Source organism: Drosophila eugracilis, unplaced genomic scaffold (genome assembly GCF_018153835.1).
Source record: "Drosophila eugracilis isolate 14026-0451.02 unplaced genomic scaffold, ASM1815383v1 contig_367, whole genome shotgun sequence".
NCBI classification, from domain to species: domain Eukaryota; kingdom Metazoa; phylum Arthropoda; class Insecta; order Diptera; family Drosophilidae; genus Drosophila; species Drosophila eugracilis.
Genome location: NW_024573224.1, coordinates 987,652 through 1,011,826, shown reverse-complemented (window position 1 = coordinate 1,011,826; position 24,175 = coordinate 987,652). Strand labels below are relative to the sequence as shown.

General features: G+C 40.6%; 1 protein-coding gene across 1 annotated transcript; it reads right to left on the bottom strand.

Annotated features, from left to right (window-relative positions):
* Positions 1-703: 703 nt before the first annotated feature.
* LOC108116394 (TSC22 domain family protein 1) lies at positions 704-23,962 on the bottom strand. The gene is made up of 5 exons (XM_017228258.2): positions 23,517-23,962; positions 17,860-18,299; positions 10,560-10,672; positions 4,705-4,930; positions 704-3,428 (listed from the first exon to the last, which is right to left on the bottom strand). The coding sequence occupies exons 2-5, from the start codon at positions 18,079-18,081 to the stop codon at positions 2,097-2,099; spliced, it is 1,893 nt and encodes a 630-aa protein (XP_017083747.1). The 5' UTR covers positions 18,082-18,299; positions 23,517-23,962; the 3' UTR covers positions 704-2,096.
* Between the last annotated feature and the right edge of the window lie 213 nt (positions 23,963-24,175).

The following is a 24,175-nucleotide window of genomic DNA, read 5'->3' as shown; positions in this document are numbered from 1 at the left end:
TTTTGTCACTCGCTTGATGATTGTGCTACTGCATTATAATTTATCTGGATTTGGTTTTTGGATTGCCATAACCCATATCTTCTATATAACTATATTGTTCAGAGAGAGACCTAGATTTTGTTAGGCTGTACTTTCATGTTTTTCCAAAAATCACAACGACTTGAACTTGATCTAAAGCAATAATTGCATATCATATTCTGATGGCTGATGGCTGAAGAAGTTAATCTAGGATCTAAGTTTTTAACCATTTAAGTTGCTACTCGTTGTTAGGGTAGGGATGGAGGGAGGGAGGGTTGGGGGGTTGTTGGCTCTTATCAATATATAAGCATATATGGGAATTTGTTCGATTCTAAGCTATATATATATGTACTCTACGTACGAATATGTATTGTATGTATAGACTACGATTTATAGGATACATTGCATTGTGCTCATATAAGAAAATTTAACATTTTTTTCACTTCTTCTTCTTCGCTCACACATCGCTGTGGGTGGGGGGAGGGAAATGGGGGGTGTTAATTAGTTAGTTTACTGATTACTTGGCAGGGGGAAACGTTTTGGGGATCCCCTTCTGCTATTTACACTTTTGATACAACCTAGGAAGTGTTTTCTATATATTGCGGGAACTTCATTGACAAAGGGGCGCCCCGCTAAAATGGTTCACTCGATATACCTAATGGGTGTTTTTTTGTTTTTTTTTCTTTTCTATCTGAGATTAGTTTTTCGCTTCTTGCTTGGTTTTCATCATCATCAAGATATATAGTTTAGAAAGCTTTACCAACTAGTTTAGGTTTATACAGTATATTATTGTTTCGGTAATAAGTAAAATATGTCCTTCTTTTATATGTAAACAGTCTTTTTAGAGCCTTTGGTTGTCGTTTCATCAAAGGCTGCGTTTTAAATGCAATTCAAACTGCAGGTTATGCTTAGGGAAATTTAAGAAAATAACTAGAAAAGTGTTAAATATGTTAAATTTGCACAAAATTGTAAGATTTTTAATAAATTTTGTGAAAAAAGTGAACTAATAATGTAAGGACTGTTACTTAACAGGAGGAAGTCAAACTGTAACAATGTTATGGCATTTACAGTTCATCCAAAACGTATGCAGCAAAAAGATAAAATGAAAATCTATAGGAAGCCTGAAAGTATGCCACACTTAAAAATTATAAAGGGTTCTGTCCTTTAAAATGATTTAAAATGTTTTTTCAATTTAATAACAAAAACCCAAGAAAACTGAAAATTAAGAAATTTAAAAAAAATAGAAGCAATTTTATAAATTAAATTTATTTTTAATTTATGGACTGCTACTTAACAGGAGGTTGTCAAACTGTAGAAATGTTACAGAATTTACAGTTCACCCAAAACGTATGCAGCAAAAAGAGAAAATTTAATTCAACAGGATGCCTGAAAGTATGCCACACTTTCTGTTAAGATTTTTCTTTCCTCTAAAATGAATTCAAATTTCTCTTTAATTTAATAATAAAACTAAAAATTAAGAAATTTAAAAATAAAATAAAAACAATTTCATAAATTTCAATTTGTTTTTTTTTATAATATTTTGGTATATTTTCGTTGACCTTCTGTGCAACGCAGCTTTTCTCACTTCGCTTAACTTCACTTAAGAACTAAAATAACAAACAAAACTAAAGTTAAACTTAAGAATAACTTATAGGCATACACTAAATAGAACTAGAGTATAAATTAGTTTCGCAGTTGCTCGTTTAGTTTAGTTTTTATATTGTAGAATTTGGCTGATCACATTGGAAAAACACTTAGGACCTATAAGTTCTTTGCTTTGCGACAAGTTTTTATTTGCTTTTTAAAACAGAGCGAAAACTTGGTGGTATGGCTATGACCCTTCTTCGATAAACCTATCAAGAAACTTTGGGCTCTTCTGCATCGATTTTAGTTTATATATAATATGTTGATGTTAAATAACTATTGCTTTGACGATGTACACGCAGGATAGTTTTTGTTTTTTGATATTTAAGTATACTTAGTGTTAAGCGATATGACTAACTGTACATGAGGGTTTCTAGTCCCTATTTACAAAGGATTATATCTGATAGGATGTCTATTTGATTAGTTTAGTTTATCTACGCTGGTGAGAGACTGGCAGTATTGTTGTTCTCCAACTGAGAGGTGACAGTGGAGCAGGCACTGCTATTGTTGTTCGGACTTGTGGCACTACTATTGCTGCTGTTGCCCGAGGTCTTTGCCACAGCTCCGCCAGGCGCACCCTTGCCACGCGAGTTGCGATTCCAACTGAAGTTCAAAGCTGAACTCAGTTTGCTGGGCTTCGGTTGGTTTGCTGGCATTTGCTGTGGTTCGGCGAGGTCGTAGTCCTGTCGTCCAATAGAGCTGGCAGGCGTATGATGACTATATCCCGAATCGGAACCAAAACTAGAATCGCCATAGGGATGTCTATAATCACCGACTGTGGGTAACAGCGTGGAGGCATAGGGCCGTGCCCCACCGGCACTTTCGTAGTAATAGTTGGCATTGTACATGGGCTCGGCATAGCAGTAGGATGGCTCTTGGGCCATTGGTGCGGCATGAATGCGATGATGTTGATGCTGATGTGGTGCTAGTCGACGATCTAATACCCTTGGCTGAGTTCTCGCCCTCATGGTGGCTGCCATCAGACCGCTGGCCGCACTCGATGGATACTGTTGGCTGGCATTGGGATAGCGGATGCGTTCCCGGTAGATCGTTGATAGCGGAGGCACTGGAGTTTTACTAAGCTGGGCGTTAATCCTATTCCTGCGCTCCACTTCATGCTCCAGGGTATTGTAGAATTGCGGAGCTGTAGAACGAGCCATGTATCCCAAGGACATGAGATTGCTACGGTTGTCGTATAACGGCGCCAAGTCAGCAATATCCGCCGTGGAGGTGCTGTTGTTCAGATCCAGATCCTGAGAACTTCGAGCTTGTCGCGTCCGAGTGGTACGACGATTGCTCGATCCGGAAGCCAAATCATGATTATTATTGCTGACTGAGGAAGCTGTGGCCGTGGAGGCATCTTGGCCAGATGAAGAACCACTGCTCAGGACACTGTGCCGTTCTTGGGTAGCCTGTGGCAGATTCGTGGATGTAGCAGGTGCTCCTCCCGTGGCTCCTGTTCCGCTGCTGCTGCTACCCGCCGCCCTCTCGTGGTAGGGCGTGGCACCGGCTGCTACTGGCAGATTGGTTTCCTTCTGGAAACTGCATTCGCCAGGCAGTGAGAGTTCATCTTCGGCGAAATCATCATCGGAATGAAGTGGTGGCTCTGATTCACCATCGGAATCAACGCGTCCCGGTCCCAACTCTTCGTAGACATTGTCATTAGAGCGATAGGGATCGGGTCCAGGTGAGGAGCTGACCAAGAATGGTGGCGAACGCGTCATGGGATAGCCGCTGGGATAGTGAATGCTTTTGCCTTGGAGCAGCTGTAAGGAAAATAAGGAAAATAAATTAGTTAGTTATTGTTAAAAGAAAAGAGAACTTAAGAAAAGGGGGCTGAGGGGTGGGTGTTACTTTCACTTTCTTCCATACACAGCGGAAAATATTTATAAAAATGTATTTTGAAAATATGAAACTTAATGTTTTTGCAACTTTTCTGTTCGGTGTGGCATTTGCAACCCTCTTGCGGGAAAGGAAAAGGTTTTCCTTCGTAAGCCGCTTTACAGCCATGTACCCTCGAGCAGGACTTTGAAAAGTGACAGGACAAGCAGGCAGGCAGGCGCAGGGAGGCAGAAGGAAAAGGGGCAAGTTGCAAGGCAAGGGAAGGCAACCAAGCAGCATAAGCAGTTGTTGAAACAGAACAAAGCTGACAAAGGCAAAAAAAAAAAGAAGTTAAAAATGCCACGAGAAAATGAATAATAAATGCGTAAGGAAAAGGAAGTAAAAATGCCCCAGTTTAAGTATTAAGAGTAAAAGTTGAAGGGTTCCTTGTTCTTACCACCAATTGAGCTTTAAAAAAAAACTAGGTCAGCTGCCAGAGAAATTAAAAATTGTCACGAGAAGTGAATGCCAAGCAGAAAAACTAAAAAGTTTAAGCCAGCAGTTCATATTGTGAGATCCCTGAAGGAGCTGTTTATCAGACAATAAAATAAACACACACTTCCAGGCAGGCACACAGGGTGAGGTTCCTGCCACAAAAGCGCAAAATTTCGAACATAAAATATGAAAAAAATAAAGTAAAAATGCAGGGTGAGAGAGGGGGCACGCCGTCATAAAGAAAACACGTTTTGGGTCAGAGCAAAAAAGCCTTCGAGGCGTCAGAGTCGTAAAATATTTAGGCACACAAAGGAGCTGAAATTAAGCTGACTGAGGGTAGCCGCCGACTCACAGGATATGCCCTGCCCGCCCTACTCACATAACATATATGTCAGTCGCTTATATATATATATTTATATAGATTCATGTGCCATGTCAAGTTCAAGTGTAAATTGAGGCGTACAATGGGCATAAAGAGCGCCATAGACATAAATGAATAAATATGCAGAAAGGGATATCCATCCTTGCCAAAGCAAAAAGGAAATGTGGTTTCGTCTTACAGGGACAATTGAATTGCATGTGACAGGATCAAAAACAGACCAGTAACCTGAACGAGCAAGAGACAATAACAGCAAGCAATGTTTTGACAGCGATTTGTGTTTAGTCAGTGTTGAGTTTGAGGGAGGGAATCGAATTGTAAAGGATAAAGGATATGAGAATACTAACCTCGGAGTGATGCTGCTGATAGTGATGGGCCAGCTGCTGGTGATGATGATGCCGATGCATAACCAAGGGTCTATGATGACCCAAATGCGCATCGGGATCCTCGTACATCCCGTGATGATGATGATGATGCGCCGATCCCAAAGTGCCACCGCCCAAAGGCATGGCCCCGGGACCTCCTCGGGTGGGTGTCTTGCAGGGCAGTAGGTTCTGCACCTTCCGTTTGTTTCTGCAAAAGAGAACGAAGAGAAGAAAGCGATTAATAAATGCTTCAAGGATACCTAAAGAAGACGAATGATGATGATGATGTTGGGCTTCCAACTACCATTCCCCACCCTCCCCTCCCCTACCCTGGCTAATAGAGCCATAAGTTCTTGGCCCAAGCCAAAGATAAATCGATTTGTAATGACCAACTGGGAGAGCAGCTCTCTGATAAATGTCAGGTAAACAAGCCAAAGGCCAAGCTTTCGCCTTCATGGAAAATTGCCCGAAAACAATTTGATTAATAAAGAATGCCAAAGCAGCAAACACCCACACACACACACACTCACAGAGACAGAGGTAAAATTCAATTTAAATGAGCAGAAAACGTCAGGGATGGAGGAATGATGATGAGGGGATTCCCAAGAAGCGACAACCGCGTGCCATGAAAATAATGAACATAATTAAGTGTTGCCCGTGGCAAAGAAAACAGACAGCCTTGAGGATGCCAAGGATCTACCCTGCCCTCTCCCTCAGCCATAAGCATAATGAAAAATGTGAAATTAAATTGACGCGCCACGTAACTGGCTGGTAAGGATGAGCCACGGCAACTCCTTGTAATATCTTGTAGGTAAACATGTTGCGATGTCAAAACGGAAGTCGCTCGTAAAAACTCTCAGCCGCCCGAGCACAAACACAAACACAAACATAAACACACAGACGCACGCACACGTGGAAAGTGATTGTGGGGAAGACATTAAAAATGCTTGCCTACTTTTTGGGCGTTTGCCCTGAAGGACGAGCAAAGACGAATTTTGTTTGAACTAAGCTAAGGTTTTTAGTTCTAGTTTAAAACTAAATTCAATGAGAGATTAAACTTGAATTTAAACTTAAGATTTAAGATAAGTTTAATAATCTCAATGTAAAATTTATCCAATTAAATGAAGAGCTTTTCAGGCCTTTCGAAGTGAAATACTTTAAGTCCTTATTGGCTGAGTTACCAACTGGATCTAGCAATGTACATTATGCCAGATTCCCTGCAGGATATAATAGCCCACACACACACACACACGCCTCTCACATTTTATGTTAGCTTGCTGAAGAGCAGCTTGTTGACTTTTGGCTGAGAGTAAGACAAGAAGAAGGAGCTGTGGAGAGTCTGGGGATGAGGTTGAGAATGAAGCGTCTGCCTGTTGGAATATTCTTAAAAGTAAATTAAATAATGTGGCATGCCACAAGCCAAGCCAAGGCACACTCCCTTGCCTGGCCCCTGTTTGACTCTCTGTGCTTCTTCATTTCATTTCACTTACGAGGCGTAAAAACGAAATCAAGAATGAGTGGGGAAAGTGTGTGATAGGAGTAGAGGTCTCCTTCTTAGCTTAACCCCTTTGAGAGGCTTGTTTGATTTCTAAGCGTTATGGCCAACTGGCCATAAAGAGAGTGAGTCCAGGACCCTTCTGGGTCATCCCCCAGAGTGTCGTACAATTTGGCAAGAAAGTAAACCATTTGTATGTATGCAAAGAGAATGAAAGGGGTTGATGCAGAGCTTAAGCCAAATGCGAAATGCGAAATGCGAAATACCTTTGGGGGGCAAAGCTACAGACACGGGTTTTTCCTTTTGCCATAAGCAATTCACAATAAAAAGTAGCCGTAGCCGTTGCCGGCAAACCAAAAGGGGCAACAATGTGTATTGTGTGTGCGTGTGAGGGAGTTACTGCTTGGCAAGAAGTGAATCTTTTATTTATGAACTCTGAACTAAAGTTCTCCTGGCTCCCACCTCCTACTGCTTCCATCTGCCATCTTTTGGGGGTAGCAAAAAAAAAGAGTAAAACCCGCCCGGCACGTAAAAAAGTAAAACTACAAAGGCGAAATGGTGAAATGGTGAAAAGAATAAGGAGAAGTACTACAAATATTCCCAAGGTAGGCAAAGGGGAGTTGGTTGGCTGGGCGTGTTAAGACTTTGATATGGAAATTGCCAGCAAAGAGATTCTAACAAGGCATCTAAAGAGGCAGCAATGGAAAATCAAATCTGCATAGGTAGAGGGAAATGTTAAAGCGTGTACGAGAGTTATAGGGAAAAATCAATGAATCTTTAACCCATAAAATCACATTTCAGTTTCTCTAACCAACTAATTTTTCTTGGATTTTTCCGTTGACCACACTTAATGAATACATTTTCCCAGGCAATAATTTCGTTTGAACTGCAGTCAAAGTAAATGCTATTTGACTGCTTACTGGGGGCCACAAAACCGACACCGCCACTTTGGTGGTCTGCCGGCCACATGCCCCTTGCCCCTTGCCCTTCCCCGCTAAACTCTGATCTCCACTCGGAATCCCCTTTGGAATGACCATTGCATAATTTCACTGCAGTCAACCAGACCAGCCAGGCCAACAAACAAACTGACCGCAGAAACAAAACCGCAGGGCAAGACTCGACTAGGCATCAAATTACCAAAAAGCCAGAAAGAGAAGAAGAAACAGCTGAGAGGCATGAGTCATAGGGTAACATGGCAACTCTGGCATAGGCCTGCGTTGCATTTGATTAAAAATTGCCAAGACAACCCAGCTACTTGGAGAAATTTTTATTGTTATTGCGTGAGGGAAAAAAGGCATTTAAGGTAAAAATGATTTTACTTATTTAAGGAAAAGCAATGTTAATGCTGCCATAACTTGTACTTTCCATGGTTGCCAGGGTTACCCTGCTCTGCTCATTTAATATGAATGAACAGGGGCCTTGAAGTTGTGGCTGCCTCGAAATTGTAAAATATTTTATCATTATTTGTCTACAAATTAAGCATTTAATGTATGCTTATTGAAATATTATTAACTGACGACAATGTTAACAATTTTAATAACAACGAGACGAGGGCTTCAGATTTTTTGTCTTCTTTTTTTGCATTTTTTGTTGCTGCCACAAACACACACACACACACACATGTTGCATATGGTTTTTGGTGTGGCACTCGCATATCGTGTAATTAATAAAGTTCCAATATGCAAACATTTGCAGCAAAGTGTGTGTGTGGCAAGCGGAGAGTGCTGAAAACACTCTGGCGGTTTATTAAAATAATTAAGGTAATTACCAGCGGAAATGCCAAAGGGATTGGGCGGGGGTTGGTTTATTTTTTTAAGGGCTGAATATGCATCATAATAAATGCAATTTATGGTTTGAATTTTATATGATAATCGGTTCAGGGGGGCGGCCAATGTGTTGGGGCATTTTAATTAATTATTTATCAAGAATTTAAAAGACCACGCACAGAGGAGCAGGAATCAAGCTTGCCACAGACTTTTTTCTTCCAGTGTTTTGCTTTATGATTATTTGATTTGTTTTTGAGGCTCAAACAGAAAATATAAATAAAATTAGTTGCTATTTTATTTATGGCTTTTCATAGTTATGTCTGTTTTCTTCCCTTTTCCTTTGCCTTGCTTTTCCTTTTTGCCTTTTTCTGGGGTCTCCAGGACACGCAGCACATAAAAGCAAAAATAATGTGCCACATCATAAATGCCACAAAAATGGCTCAAATGTGGCACACACACACACACATACATACAAGGGGGGAGGTCAGTTAGACACTTAAAGCAGAAACACCCACACTCAGACAGACACACACACACACTTGCATAGATAACTATGTAATAAAGATGCCCGTTTGTCCTGTATTTTTTGCTGCCTTTGTTATGTCGAGGCATAACCTCAAAAATGATGAAGCACAACAACAACATACAATGTTGTTTTTCCTCTTTCCCCCCCCGCCCCAGACCCCTAGTTCCCAACCATTTTCCCACCCACTGTGCGTGCGTGCGGTCAGCAAACTTTAATGAATATGTATGAAAATCGCTTGTAGCCATAACTCCCTGCCATTTTCCTCGTAGACTTTTACCCATGAATATTTCCGAACAAGTGGCGTATTGTTGTTGAAAGGAAAATCGATTTTGGGTCAGCCTTGGGTTTTTCGGTTAGCTATAGCCTGATGTTACTTCCACACTTGTTGATGTTAATGAGGGGGTTTTGTCGAAGGAGGAGAAATCCCATAACCTTAAGACCAAACTTTAACCCTTTAAAGTCGAAAAAGCTGTGGCCTTGCCCATAGCCATTATCTAGCCTGCCTCTCGTTTCTACTAACTGGTACATGTATGCTGTGCGTGCAAAAATCTTTTCCAGCTTTCCCAGCTTTTCCTGGCTCTCTGTTTCCACACTGCATTACATGCAAACAATGTCCATTCGCCCTCCCCCCTTTCGTTTTTTTTTTGCTGCTCCTCCTTTGTGGTTTATTTCTGCTGCAGATTTCATTTCGTTTGCAATCTGACTGAGTTTTTTTTTTCGAGTGTTTTTGTGTGTGGGTGTGTGTTGTAGAGACTGTAAAAGTAAATTGTTTTATATCTTTACTTGTGTGTGTGTGTGTGAGGGGTTTTTTTTTACTAAACCAACTGAAAGTTGATTTGTGTGTGTGCCTGAACCATTTCTCACGTGCTTTTTTCTTGCAGCTGCAGCGGCAACATTTATTTAAAATTTCAATTTAATTTAGTTTCGGTTTTAAGTGCACCCACACACACACACACACACACATACATACACACGTAAATGCTCGCACATTTACATTGCCATATAGGTCAGTGTGGCTCCGCTCAAAAGTAGACTACATTAATTTTCGTTTGGCAACGCGTTTTTTTCTTTCTTTCATTTCTCTCCCTGTCTCTTTTGCTCTCTCCCCTCGCTTCGACAGATTTAGCAAATGGGTTTTTATTTCTCTAGTTCATTTTCTTTCATTTTTCCACAATTTTTTCTCGCATGTTTACATACATTTTTGATATAGTTTTATAATGTTTATGCATTGCTTGCATTTTTCATACGGCGTGAACATTTTTGCGGCTCAACACTTTTAGCCACCGCCGTGTTTTTACCTGTATTTGCACCTGTCCTGCCCTGCTCTGCCCTGCCCTGCATTTCATTTTATTTGCAAGGGTTTTGGGGAGAATTTATTATCCTCTCTGAGCTGGCCCTGAGTTGATTAAGTTTTTTAGAGCTTTGCAATTGCATTATTTACGTCTTCTTGGGGGATTTATTTTATAAATTTTATTTGTTTTTCCTGCATTTATTTTTAAAACTTAAACCTCTGCCCGTTGAATCCAAAGACTTCCATGAAATGCAGCTAGACCACCACCGCCTCTTTATCGCATCCCAGCTATCTACCACTCTTCATTTTCTGCGGTTTGGGGCCACATAAATCATAAAGGCAAAAGAGCAACATGTTGCAGGCAATGGTTAACGCCTCCTTTAAAGCCTCAAAAGTCTGCAGCTTCCACTGCGGCAGAGTAAAGGAAAAAAATGAAGAAAAAATCAAAATGAAAGAAAGAGAAAAAATAAAGTTGCCAGAAGGGGACAAGCCAGCCGCCTTGATAGTTCAAGACAAAGCCACACAAGGCGTTTGCAGGGGAAATGACTCGTGTGCGAGTTTGTGTGTGTGTGGGCCAGGCCAAGTAATTGAGTCATTGCGGGGATCTATGTACATTGCACTGAGAAAAAAAAGGAGAGGGAAAAAGATGGCTCTTACTGTAAGGGATTTCCCTAGCCATATCAAAAACTTCCATCATTCTTCATCATCTTAAACTCCCCCTTTTTGTATATTTAAAACCTTTTCTTCAAGTGTACTTACTTCCAAACGAACAGCGACGAGATGAGAACAATCAAGACCAAGAGCAGCGCGAACACGGCTATCATGGCCGATGTGGCCAACGTCTGGCTGCTGTACAGGCTGGCATCCAAGATCTGCAAAAAGAAGATATGGAAAAGAAAGAGAGGTCTTAGTTGAGTGTGTTTTTTGGCGGCGGGGCGGGCGGTTTAAAAGTAAAAGTTAAATGTGAGTAAATCAACGCTAAACTCAAACACAAAGCCATTTTGCATATAAACAAAGGGGGGGAGCGGAGGAGGAGGGCCCCCAGAAGAAAACCCAAACTGTTGGCAAGAGGAAAATATTTTCGTAAATATGCCTAACGAAATGCAAACAAAAGCGCAGCGCACGCGATTTGGGCTGTTAACCTTTCGGTTACTTTGGCTTTTCCTCAAAATTCAGATTGGGTGTGTAGGCGTTTTACCTTTTTTTTTCTTCTCCCCCGCTAGGTTTTCTTTTTTGACCAGGCCCCAGGACCAGGAAATTAAGGTCAGCTGAGAGTGGGGAATAAGGCGGGCAATTTGCCTTTGAATTTATGCTTGGGCATGCAAAAAAAAAAAGAAAAAAATTTGCTAAATAAATGATGAAGTCGGGGATAAATAAGGGAAATCAGTTGATACGAAAAGTGAATAGAGATTGATACGGAGGAAGTTTTCTTTTTTTAGAGAGAAGAAAAATCAATATTTTAGTGGGATTTTTCTAATCTCTTTCCAGTGACAAGCTTTGGCTAATCAGGCTTATTTCCGCCTCTCACCTGTCACTGTCAAAAGGAAGTTAAACTAAAAATAAAAATATTTTGCATTAAGTATTTTTATTTTTATTTATTTGATTTTCCATTTGGGCCTTTGACCTAAGCGAGAGAGTCAAACTTGAAAAAGGCAAAACAATAAACGAAGGAAACTCCTCCACGCACAAATGCACCTGTCATTGGGGCACACACACACACACACATACACACACAGACGGCATAAATCACTCAAAAACATGGAAAATATTTTTTTGACCAAAAGAGACATACAGAGTGTGTGAACGAGAAAGCAAGACACAGGGGAGAGATGTGCAGCTTGGCCAAACACAGAAATTGGGGTCAAACTTTGACAGCTGTGCAAATAATTTCGCCGGCAACTGTGTGTGATGTTTACTTTTAACCGGCACTCTCTTTGTTTCCCGAATCTAGGTTACCCCTTAATTCGTAATGCATTTTGTGCATTTACTAATTTATTAAAAGCATTTTTCCAACTTTTCAATTTCGATTTATATTTACTCAGATCAAATACAAATACTAATACGAGTGTGGCACAGTTCGGTTGCCAAATGCGGAAGCTCTCGCTGAATTCAAATGCTTATCAAAGCGGGGCAATTAATCATGCGCTAGCAGCAAATATAAATATTATTCAGATTCCATTGAGAGCAAAACACAAATGCGGATTTGAGAGCGCATAAACAAACAGAAACTGTAAGAGAGAGAGAGAGACTGAGAGCAGCCCCTTGTAGATAAGCCATTAAAATATTGACATCCAACAGCCGTTTTCCACATGGCGAAATTGTTTAAATTATCGAAAGGGGGCTGTTCCCTCTGCTCGCATTTGGATTGCTTATCACCGAAACACACAAATAAAAATTAAGAAATTTGTATTTTGAAACCCATTCAGAGAGTCCAAAAAAAACGAAATACAAATAATAATAAATTAAACAATTATGCGTGGCATGTGTGAGCGAGCAGTGCAAAGGCAAAAGCTTGAAATCTGGCAGGGGGAAGCTGCCCAAACTGCTCGTAATCAAATTGATTTATGAGACCTGACACGAGTCTCTCTCCCTCTCGGTGTGTCTTGTCTTTTTCTGGGCTTCGATCATTTCCAATTCATTTGAATTTGGAGCAGGGAAAAGGGTCTTGGGGGAATGGCCAAGGGCGGTACAAAGATATATTTTGAAGAAAATTTAAGTTAAAAAAGGGAAATACTTAAAACATTAAGACTAAGAATTAGTAAAGTTTTAAGTTTTGCTACTTAATAGGTGACAAAATCTCTTTGAAAATCAATATGCCTTGCCTGATACCCTACCATAATAATATAAGATCCCCCCCTATACCTCCTAACCTATTCCCAATTGCTTTTTACAGAAATTACACTTGCCCAACTTCACTATTTTCAATCGTTGGTCAAAGAAAATGAAACAATTTCCTTTTGTCTCGCCTGCCTGAGCAAGATTTCCCTTTCCCTTCACGCATTTTCCACTCAATTTTGATCCGCATTCAGTGCCTGCGTTGATAATCGATAAATCCAAAATACATACACATGTAACTGTGGACTTGGAAGGCGTTTACCTATTTGTAATGCTCATTTTGGGGCCAAACAAATAAATGAATGTGAAGATCGTTTGGGGAGGAGTTGGAGTTGGGAGGGGGCCAGCCGTGGGGGGAGGGCAATAACTGTATACATTGCAACAGTTGTCGATTGCCACCGAAACGCTTCCAGCTGCCTTACGGATTAACCCGAAGATAAAAAAAAATGAAAATGAAAAAACAAAATACAAAGCAAACAGAGTCGCATTATCGATAACAACAGAAGCAGAGTTGGCCGCTGTTTGCCCAGATAAGCAATGCCACCGGTGGTATGATTGAAGGCTTTCCATCTAGGCCGTTTGTAATAACCCCCCTCACCCCTCACTCCGTTTCCTATTTAACAGCACACACACACACACACACACACTGCCTAACCCCATGGGCATTCCATAAATTAAATTAAATAAAGAAAAGCAGGAAAAAAAAGGAGTAGGCAATGTAAACCGAAGATAACGATAAGAGTTTGAACGATTTATGTCTAGGGAAAACCAACAGTAGGCACTTGGAAAAACTAGGTTACTTCAAAATCAATTTAAACATCTCATATAGAGACTAAAAATACCCCTTAATTTCTCTCCGTGCAAGGAGAACAACTTGGCCGATAAAATAATTAAGCCCTCCTTGAAGTTGCAGACAACAAAAGCCATTAGTCGGTGGGGGTTTTCGGGTGGAATATAAAATTATGGCTTAAAGTTTACACCCACCCAAAAATAAAAAAAAGGAAAAGAAAAAGAAATAATAATAATAATAAAAAGCGAGAATAAGGCAAAGTGAGATTAACGCAGGCAGAGCTGGAAAATGTTGTTTACTTTTATGCGTGTGAGTTTTTGTGGGAGTGGCTCTGTGTGGGAGTCTGGGTGAATGTTTTTCCGGCCTTGTGGTGGCAACTTTTTAATCATGAAAAATCACCAGGCTCAAGGGCGGCAGTTCTGGTCTGACTTGAGTAGGCCATAAAGTGAAATGTTTGCCTTTGACCCAGATTTTAAGTGTGGCCAAAGTGCATAAAAAAGCACAAAGCAACATTGTAAAATGAACTAAAAGAGGGGGAGGAAGGGGGACCGTTTGGCAAGTCATCAAAATCAGTCATCAAAATGAGTTTCCACCTGCACATCGACTCATAATATATAGAAAAGTTCTCACCGCTTCCGAAACTTTAAAGTTAACAACTTTTCAGTAGCAAAGTCAACGACTAGCGCGTTTTCATTTTCGTGCCTGATGAGAAAAACACAAAAGTTTTCACCATCAAAACACGACAAAAGGAGAAGCCAGCAGCAACAAGCACGTGCCACTTGCAGGATGAAAACTATTTTGCAATAGCAACAGCAACAAAGGCCAGAACTTGCCTGCTTTGATAACATGGCAAAAGTTTTCCGAACATGCGATGCATGTGTGGCTGGCTGGCTGGCTGGCTGGCGCCTTTTTCTCTTTTTTCTTTTTCTCCCCCTTCTTTTTTTTTAGCACCCCAAAGTGCACCTCCAACTTCGATTTCATTGCACGTGCATATCGAGAATCGACCTGGTGGTGGTTTCTCCACTTCTCCTGCTCATTGTGCTCAGCCCCCTCGGGGCTTTTGTAACCACTTGGCAGTGCAATTGTTTGGAAACAGCTCGTGATTGAGCCCCATTCCCATAAGATGTTCGGAGGGTGTAATGAGTTGCGAAACTTGTTGGGCCGATGTGGCTAAGATGGCGACGATAATGTGGGGGGTAGTGGAAAAATGCAACAGAAAATGGAAAATGCACTAAGATTGTTGGGAAAAGAAAGGGAAGAAAACTGGATTTAAATTTGGTTACATTTTAAAGAAGAAAATGATTTTTAATTTACTTTTTAGTTAAGCTTAAAGATAAATCTTCTTTAAGAGATTTTAAATTCTTAAGTTATAAGGCGGAGTCCTTTGACATTTTCCTATTTTTTCTTCCATTTTATTTATTGAAGCAAAAGAATATTTGTGTATATATTTTTGAGGAATATATCATCGCATGAAAATTCAATTTTTGTGCACACAAATATTTTTCGTTCAGAGAGCTGGCTGGCTCGGCTCCCTTTCTCTCTGTCTCTGATTTTTGTGACTGTCTGCAGCTGTGTCTGGCTATGTCAACTGTAAACAACATCAACACTAAACAGCAGCAACAGCAACAACAACAATGGCCTTGTCATTCTATGCCAACACCACCCACACGAACACCCAGTCATTCCTCGGAAACCAAAAGCCAAAGCGCCCAAAAGCAGACTACAACAAAAGCCAAAGGCAACAAATTTAGCTATATATAGGAAGAAGTAGCTAAGGAATTTCGCATTCTCACGACATTTGATATCAATGTCATGCTATTTGCTACACACCCAAGTCTGGATGTCCTTCGTCCGCCCAGTCCCTACCCCTCCCTTCCCCTCCCTTTATCATCATCTTCAACAGTTTCTCGTCTGCTTAAAAGGAGAGCTTCAAAATATATATTTCAAGGAGGAAGAAGGAAGCGAAAGCTGGAAAAAGGATTATTTGCTGCCACGCCCATTGGAGCAAATCAGAAGCTGCTTGTCAAGTATTTTTGCTCCTTGGCTTGGCTAACACACACACACACACATACATATACACATATACACATACATATACATTCACTTGGTGGAAATTTAATTTCGCATGTCTGGCGAGGATGCCACTTCCGTTTGCCTTTTAAAGGTTTTTTCCTGATTCGCTGGTGGTGTTTTTTTCAAGCTTTACTTTTTCTCTCTCTCTTGAGTTTTTCCTTTGCCTTTCCTTCTGCCAGTTGACAATTACACCCACACGCACACACTCACACACACACACCGCCCCCAAATTGGCACAATTCGCCGTTAAACTTATCAATTTGATGGGCGAAAGAGCTTTCCGCCATTGAATTTTATTCGTCAACGCTAATCCATTAAATTGATTCGGTTGCTCAAATTGATTTTAAGCTGATTTCGCTGAGATTTTAATGTGTTTACCTGCGATTTATGTGGAATTGCAATTGGGTTTGTGTGTGTGCGTGTCTAATATTGAAAATAATCTTATGGATTTTCGATTTGAGTTTTGGATTTCGTCTGATACTTTAGACCGCGAGCCGTGAGATACAGTTTTCCTTGACATAAACTGCATGTTAACATTAACATTTGATTTGTCAGCATAAATCAAACGGACGACAGCCTCAAGTGCCCACACACCGAAAAATGCTCTAAGATCTGTGTGGGGACCACACACAGATCCGGTTTATAATGGCTCTACACTTTTTTCCCGCTTTCGTTGGAGTTTTCGTTTTGGGTTATATTTATTTAAATTTATCATGTTGGAAATTAAGTGGAAAACACTCGAAGACGACGACGAGTTCAGGGGGTTGAGAGTTCGCTCGCTGTCAGACGATTCTCATTTTTTCTTCTCTCCCATTTTTTTGGGGCACGTGAAATTTTATCAATGACCGCTGCTGCGGTGTTGATATGTGGAATTTGATCTTTGTTTTACCCAAAACGAAAAGAAACCCCCATCCTTCATCGCCTAAACAAACACTTGCCCCAGATTAGACGAGTGCCGAGTTACAGTTTTTCCACATGGAAAATTATCTATTTGGCTGCTTTTTCTGGCTGGCAGCACCCAAAAAAAAAAAAAAAAAGTAACAAAACTTTATATAGAAATATCTATTATTTTTGTTCCTTTGTAACCGCTGACAACCTTTTAAAGTTGAGGGTTGATTTCGTCCGGGCCATATGTTGCCGAAAAATGCTTTTTTTTTTTCTGTTGTCCTTTTTTTTACTCTGGGTGTGCGTGTGTTGTGCTGCCGCTTAACTTTTCATTGTTATTGTAATTTCTGTAACTGTCCAAAAGGGGGGAGGGATGGCCAGCATCGTCGTCGACGTGTCCTTATAATGATGAGGGCAGCGGCAGCAACAACACTTCCAAGGAGCAACAGCTGTTGCTGGGGCAACTCTCGAGGCCAAAAGGACTTGAAACGAAAAGAAATTTGTTTCACTTTGCTTTAAAGTGATTCCTTGCGGTTGTTCTTGACGGCACCCCCAAAAATTGTGGGCGATGTATGGCTCAAGTGGGCGTGGCATGTTGGTGATTTTTCATCGAGTCTGTTTGGGTTTTCTTTTTCTTGTTGTTTCTTTTGGTTGGCAGACTTAAATGGCCTTAAAGAGGTTGAAAGGAGTTTAAAAAGAGGTTGGAATTCGCTTGAATTTTATGTTAAATCGATTTATTCTTTAAAAGGATCTCCTCTGGGAGTTAGACAGGTGAAGTAGAATCCACCAATTAACATTTCCCACCACAAATCGAACAGATTTCCTATCAGGTGTTATCATTTTTTTCACTCTGTCAATAAATCAATTTACATTCTTCAGTTAATTTTTGTAGCTTCCACTCAACTGTTAACATTTTCCAACAACTACCAGTTCATAATCACCACGCCCATGGCCACAACCCACCACTTGAGAGTCGACAAGAAGGCTTTTGTTATTGTAATATGCATATAGAACATAATTCAATAAGGCAACATACAATTCTGACACCTCTTCACAAAAATATAACTCAAATCACTTTGCAACTCGTTTCGCGGAACAGTACGGGGGGGAAAATCTCAACAGCTGTGCCAAAATGCAGGCCTCATTATGACGCACACAGAGAGAGAGAGAGAGAGAGGTTGGGTTGCATAATCATCAGCCCATTGGGGTTGGGCTTGGTTTGGAAAATCCCATTTGCAACGCCCTCAAAATTATAATCAGCCTAAGCTGCACTGAGGGGAAGAAGTGTAGTTGAAGGTCAGGAATGTAAGATTAAACTTTTGGGATTACAAAATCTCTTAAAAAAGGTGTCTAAAAGTAGGCAGTGTTATTTTTAGTTTAAGAAACTCTATGCAAATGAAGGATCTTTGATATGAGTTTGTTGATATTTACTTTTTCAAGTGTAAAACATAGAAAAACATAGTAAAACCAACTCACCGGCATTGCCTGGCAGACATCGCTGTCCCACTGTTGCTGGGCCAATTGCTCCTCATTGCAATCCTGTGGCACCACCGTGTATTCAGCCAGAGCCGGCGGCCTTGGTGGCGGTGGGATAAAGAACTGTGGCGGTGGGGCAAGGGGCGTGCCCGAGCACTCGTCGCAGTCGAACATAAAGAGCTCGGCTTCGGACAGTTCCATCATATCCAGCATTTTCCACATTGAATTCCTTTTGTGATTTCCGGCTGGACGGGGCAAGAGGGTGTGGTATATATACCTCCTCGATCTTCCAGGGGTTGCCTGGAGGGGATTATCTATATATATAGAGGGCTTCCCCTACTGTAAATTTCGGATTCGTTTTTTGAAGATTTTTTTGGCTGCGTGTCAAATTCGCTGCCCGATCGCTGTCATCTGGACAGCCTTCATTGGCGGCCTTGTAGCTGAAAGAAAGAAAAAGAGAAAAGGAAAAGGACTCTGGTTAGTTGAAAAGTACACTCAGCATGTGGCCATGTATATTTCTTTTGTGTGCTAATTATCTCACACATGGATGTCCTGGCACGTAACAATTGCTGGGCATTCTAGCTCTGTAATTAGCCTGATCCTGGCCATATCCCTGCAAACACGATTGTCTGTTTCAGTTACAAAAAGAAAGAAAGAGAGAGAGTCTACCACCTAACCACCCCCTTGGCACCTCCTATGCCACCTCTCTACCTCCCCTTCTGTGGCCAAATGTTAATTTTTATTGATTTTCCCTAATGCGTTTCCATTTTTTGCTATTTATTTTTATTTACTTAGCTCGCCAGCCACCGCTGCTATTTTTATCCCTTTGCACCCCGATTTTCGTCGACTCACTGGCAATTGTTTAACCCCCAGTTTTTCCAGCCCGCGCGTTCCTTGTTTTCTATTTTCAATACTTTTATTATTATTATCCTTTTTTTTGTTTCTCCTCTCTGACGACTGCGGTTGTGTTTTTTCTTCACACATATGCTGACAAAATAATTGAGAAAAAACGTTTGACTTGGTGAAACCTTTTTCGGGGTTCGATTGAGTTAGGTTCGATGATTGATGGTCCTGCCTGGCTATTGGTATGGGTTATGAGGCGCAGTAGTAGTGGATTTTTAATCGAAACTTTAACATTTGACTGCTGTAAGACTTTCCTCTCTCCCTCTCTGTTGCACTGACAGCTCAGAGTATGGCCCATCTGTTGGTGGGGTAAAGCAAGTCCAAGGTTGGGTTTTGTGATTCCAACTCTGAATCTCGTTCTGCGGCTGAAAGTTATTCTTATTCTCATTCTCATTCCCAACATATGTTGCCAGTTGGTTTCGTTTAATTAGCTGACAGTTCTGGAGAGGAGCGGAGACTCGATTCGAGGCACTGCAGCTTGATAAGATCTTTGAAAAAAAGTATATAGATACACAGTAAGTATCTGTATGTGTGTCTGTGTATGTGTTGTCTTGCAATCAAATGTAAGCCGCTGTTGACATTGGAGATTAAAAGATATTAAAAACGAAGACGACGAAGGAGGAGGAATGCCCGAGGAGCTCTCTTGGTTATATAAACACAATGACAAACAGACACTCCGACGGACACACAAAACATGTCAAAGATGAAATGTTGTAAAGAAAATTGAATTGAATTCAAGTCCAGTTCAGCTAGCCAGGGCAGGCGCAGACCAAACTAATAAATAACAAAAGAAATCGGATGAAAATAAAAGTAAAAAAAAAAAGCGGAAAAAAGAAAGAAATCTCCCAAAGATTGGATTTCAAGAAAACTTAAAGCTTTAGTTTTTTGGCTGAGTCCCTTGAAAATCGATTGAATTGTGTCTGGTCTGGGTGATTAACTTAAGCAGACAAGAAACTTAAAATCAGAAAAAGACCAAAAAAAAAAAACCATTGGCCAAGAATAATGAAATAAATCGTGTTGAAAAAGACCTAAAAAGAGAGGAAGCAGGGCTGGTATTCAGAAGGAAACCCAAACTCAAGACACACCGAGTCAACGAAATCGATTTGTTTTGAGATTAAGTCGACTGCTCGTATCCCCAGCCTCCCGCTTTTAGCCATGAAACGGACTTAACTGAAGCGTAAAACGGAAATGTTATGGACAGGCAGGCTGAAAAGGAAGCGTAATGGAAATCAAAGTCCTAACCGAATCAGGTAAAGGAGTTTCGGGGGGCAATTAGCGTGGGCAGAGCAGCTTCTTGTCTTGATAGGAAGACTGAATGGATTGGATCTGCAAAATCAAAGGCAAGCGCCCAAAAGCACTTAGATAATTGTCTTAAAGCTGGGCACACTCAAATAATTGCTTTTACAGGACTCTGGGCACACTCTTATAATCACTTTAAAGCTGGCAAGGAAAGTACTTATAAGGACAGCTGTCTCTTCCCCTCTTTCTCCTTATCATAACTCAAACACTTCAAGCCCAATTAAAGGGTTTTGACCCCCCCTTGGAAAGCAAATGCAATTTCTTTTATACTTTCTTTTCCATTTGATTGTTGATTTATTTCGGGAAAACTTCTTCCAGTACTTGACAAAAGACAATTGCGGTTCAAGTACAAGAAGCCAGCTGGCTGAAAAATTTATACACTTCCCATAATTGAATTGTTTGATTGGGAAATTGTTACCAAAAAAAAAAAAAAAAAAAAAAAAAAAGAAAGGAAAAGGAAAAAACTAAAATTAGATGGACATGGCCCAAAAGTCAGCGAGGGTTGCTATAGGACTATGACTCAATTGGAATTGGGTTCGTGTGTCGGTCAGGTAAGGGAAAGGCATTTATTAGCCGGAATGATAAATGTTCTCCGGGCATTGGCGACAGGCCTTCGGCTCGGCTTCGATACAAGGTAAAGGATCTCCAAAAAATCCCTACTGTCTATATCTGCTATATAACTACCTCTCTACCCTCCCTCTCTCACTCTTCCCTCCTTTTTGACCGCCAGTCAATGTGTAATTTTAATTCGTTTTGGGTCGCATAGAGAGGAAATTGATATGGGTGCGTCGTCGTTGCAGTCTGGGCCTTGGAAAAACTCAACTCAGGTAAGAATTTGTATCGGTCGCTGGTTCTTTAGCTCTCGTATATTGAGACATTATAGTTAAGGGCAGTGATAGCACAGCGGGGTATTGTCGGACTCGTAAGTGGAACAAATGTGGCAGACACTCGGAATTATCCTCAGAAATAATGATTGCAAAAATCTGAGATCTATAAGGTTTTATGTCGTTAAGATTAAGTTTTATCTAGCCCTGCCATTAAATAGTAATTATTTTTAAGGAATATATTTAGTTTTATAACTTTATTATCTGACAGAGATTTCTTTAGGGAAAGTTCTTAGTTTCTTAGAATTTTTCAGCGCCTCCATCAAGCCATCTTAAAGCCGGCTTTCCCTAGTTTTTCATCTTTAATCTCTGGCAAATGCCCTCGGGCCTATGGCCACACGCACAAATTACTGAGCTCTGCTCTGGGTTTTTGGCCCCCTAAGTTGTGATTTAGCCAACCTACGGCAACTTCTGACTTAGTTTACATATCATTTATTATTTGCCTGGGCCAAAAGTCCCACCGAGGCGTTGTTTTTTAACACAAGGTGAGTGTTTCTGTGTGTGCGTGTGTTTGTTCTACTAACCAAACAAAATTTGCCACGCCCCCGAGGCGTTAAGCGAAAAAAATGGAAATGAAAAAGAAAAACTTTTAAATAAAGCAAAGAAGGTAAAGGAAGAGGGAGAGGTAGAGGGAGAGGTACAAGCGAGGGCAAGATGACGGCATGTCACATCAATGTCACTCAGCATTAAGGCTGAAGTTGAGGGGGTGTCTGGCTTGGGGTAGGGAAAATTCATGTCCTGCGAGTACTGCGATAAAGTTTGTTTTTTTTCTGGCTAGGCTTTCTCCTCTTCGGCCGCCGCAGGGCAGCTGAGCGTGAAAAACAGCCTCCCGAATTCAAGACCTCCCCCAACTCTGAGCTTTTCCTTTTTGTTTTTCCTTTTGCCTGACTGGACTTTTCTGCCGCGATAAATTTACAAGCGTATAACAAATATTTTGCTTTGTGTTTACAATTTCTTACCGCTTAATATTCTTCCGCCAATGTTTTATTTTTGTTCCCCGGCCCCACCATATCGAGGCCTATTTGCATAAGAGAAGATACTTTTCTGTTTGAGGTTTGAGCGGAGTTTACCTGGTAAGTAGCTTAGGAATATGCCATAAGTAGCGCGATTCAATGAACTTAGTTCTGTGATGGGGAGACTATATAACACTGAGAGGAAATTCTTATAAAGATTTTCTGTTTTCTGGATTAAGTTTTTATCAGAGAAAGATCTTGTTAAAGTGTCTTTCTTGCTGTGCACTAGAACAGACGACACTTTTTGTGAAATTTATGTTTCAACTATAGAAAGAGACTGGGGGAGAGGAAAAAGCCAGTTGGCTTATAAATTTCATGGGCACACGTTTGGCATACTAATTAGCAAAGGAGGGATTTCAAGAGGGATTTCATTCGAAAAAAAGGCTAAACAGCAAACGGAAATCCTGTGAAAAAGGCCCGACATGTGTACAACTCAATTCCGAATTAAAATTCAATTTGTGCCAAACAGGTAGATTTTCAGATTCCCAGTCACATGAACTCAGAAACCTTTTTTCAGAGTTAACTTCTTAAACTACCCACGACTACAATCCAGATTGAGTTGTTATTATTATTTATATCCATGCCGGCCACGATTCCCGTTTAACAACTCATTTAAGACCAGATCTTATCGCGATCTTTCGTACATCTTCTTGTCCAACTCTGCCGCCCTCCCATCCCGCGAACTTCTTCTCCTTGAACTCCCACCAAACTCAAGGCATAAATTTTATTTTGCGTGAATTTATGAGTTACGCCGTCGACAGGAGGAGGAGGGGGATATATACTTATTTACCAAAAGGATTTACACGAAAGAGAGAAATAATGAACTTCGGTTTGCTGCACTTGTTGCGCGTTTGCTAATAATTTAAACAAATTTACCAAATGGAAAAAATGAAAGATGAAAAAACTCAGGTAAACAAAGGTGTCGTCTCAACTATTATTTGGTTATAATTAAAGGCCTCTTTTTCAGGTCTTTTTTCTCTTTATTTTCCTTGGCTCTTTGGCGGTTTGTGTTCGCTTTGAAGAAGGCAAGAAGCCGCAGCCCCAGCCAGATGATTTGTTTACATTCTTTTGGAGCCGCGATCTAGGGTGGCTATACGAGTTCTGGTTAGATAGTTTCCATCACTCATCAGTTTGCTGGTAATTCTATATGGCTTAACAGATATCTGTTTGATATAAACATAACACACTTTCTTGGGAACTTTGTTTGGAATCAGATATATATAATCCTTCACTTGCTTATTTGAATAATTCCCCAGCCCTGCTTTGCCACTTCCTATCATAAATCTCAGTTTTTATGACCAAACTTCCTCTTGAACATTTTTCAATTAGTCACCGCACTTTGAAGATTGGGAAAAATTCAAACTTTATACAAAATATATTTCTTGATCTTGTAAATCCCTAATCAAAGGGAAATTCCGTTGATCTCACTGTATCTCTGTGCCAGCTAAGAAGATTTTCACTTCGCCTACAGCAGCAGCTCAAGTAATCCGCTGCGTAAAAGTTTTCAATTTCTATGCCGCATATCCAGATTTGATTTTCCATTTCCCTGCCCACTTACCCGCTTTTTCTGCCTGTTTTTTGGTTTTTTTTCTTATACTCCAACGGATATTTGTCAAGTGCTTTCTTTAACTGTTTCTGCTTGTCTTTTGCTATAGCTTATCAAATCAGATTCAAGCCAATTAATCCAATATAGTATTGCCTTGTGAATTTTGCTTTGCTTTTTGTTAACTTTTCCTTTTGGCTGTAACACTCAACACAGAATATTTTTGTTTGATTTTCTTTCTAAAACATTTATTATTTGCACCGTCGCACGTATTTTTCGATTGCTTTCAATTTGTTGTATTATTTTTGATTAATTTTTTGTTTGGTTTAATCCACTAATATGCTGCACATACACCGAAAGAAGTCTCGTATTTCGTTGAGAATTTGTGATTCGATTTTTTGGTTCAACACGCGAGACTCACGTCCGTTTTCAGCGATGTCGAGTCAGAAACTGAATTCCAAATTCGTTTCGAGCGACTGACGACGGCGGCAATAGCAGCAACATCTGCAGCAGCAACACCAACAACAGCAACAGTAGGCGGCCAGCAACTTCGTGAGAGTTCGGGGAAAATGAACTACTCCCCGGGGTTTCACGAGAGCATAGAGAGAGAGAGAGATTCTCAGGGCGGATGAACTTGTTCTGAGTCTTCATTCTAATCGGGATTTTGACAGATT

Bases quoted from the DNA above. Each gene is read 5' to 3' on its own strand.
- LOC108116394 (XM_017228258.2), bottom strand. From the start codon at position 18,081: ATGTGGAAAATGCTGGATATGATGGAACTGTCCGAAGCCGAGCTCTTT. The intron at 10,673-17,859 runs GTGAGTTGGTTT...TTCTTTTTGCAG, and splicing joins ATGTCTGCCAGGCAATGCCG to ATCTTGGATGCCAGCCTGTA. The intron at 4,931-10,559 runs GTAAGTACACTT...TCTCTTTTGCAG, and splicing joins TCGTCGCTGTTCGTTTGGAA to AAACAAACGGAAGGTGCAGA.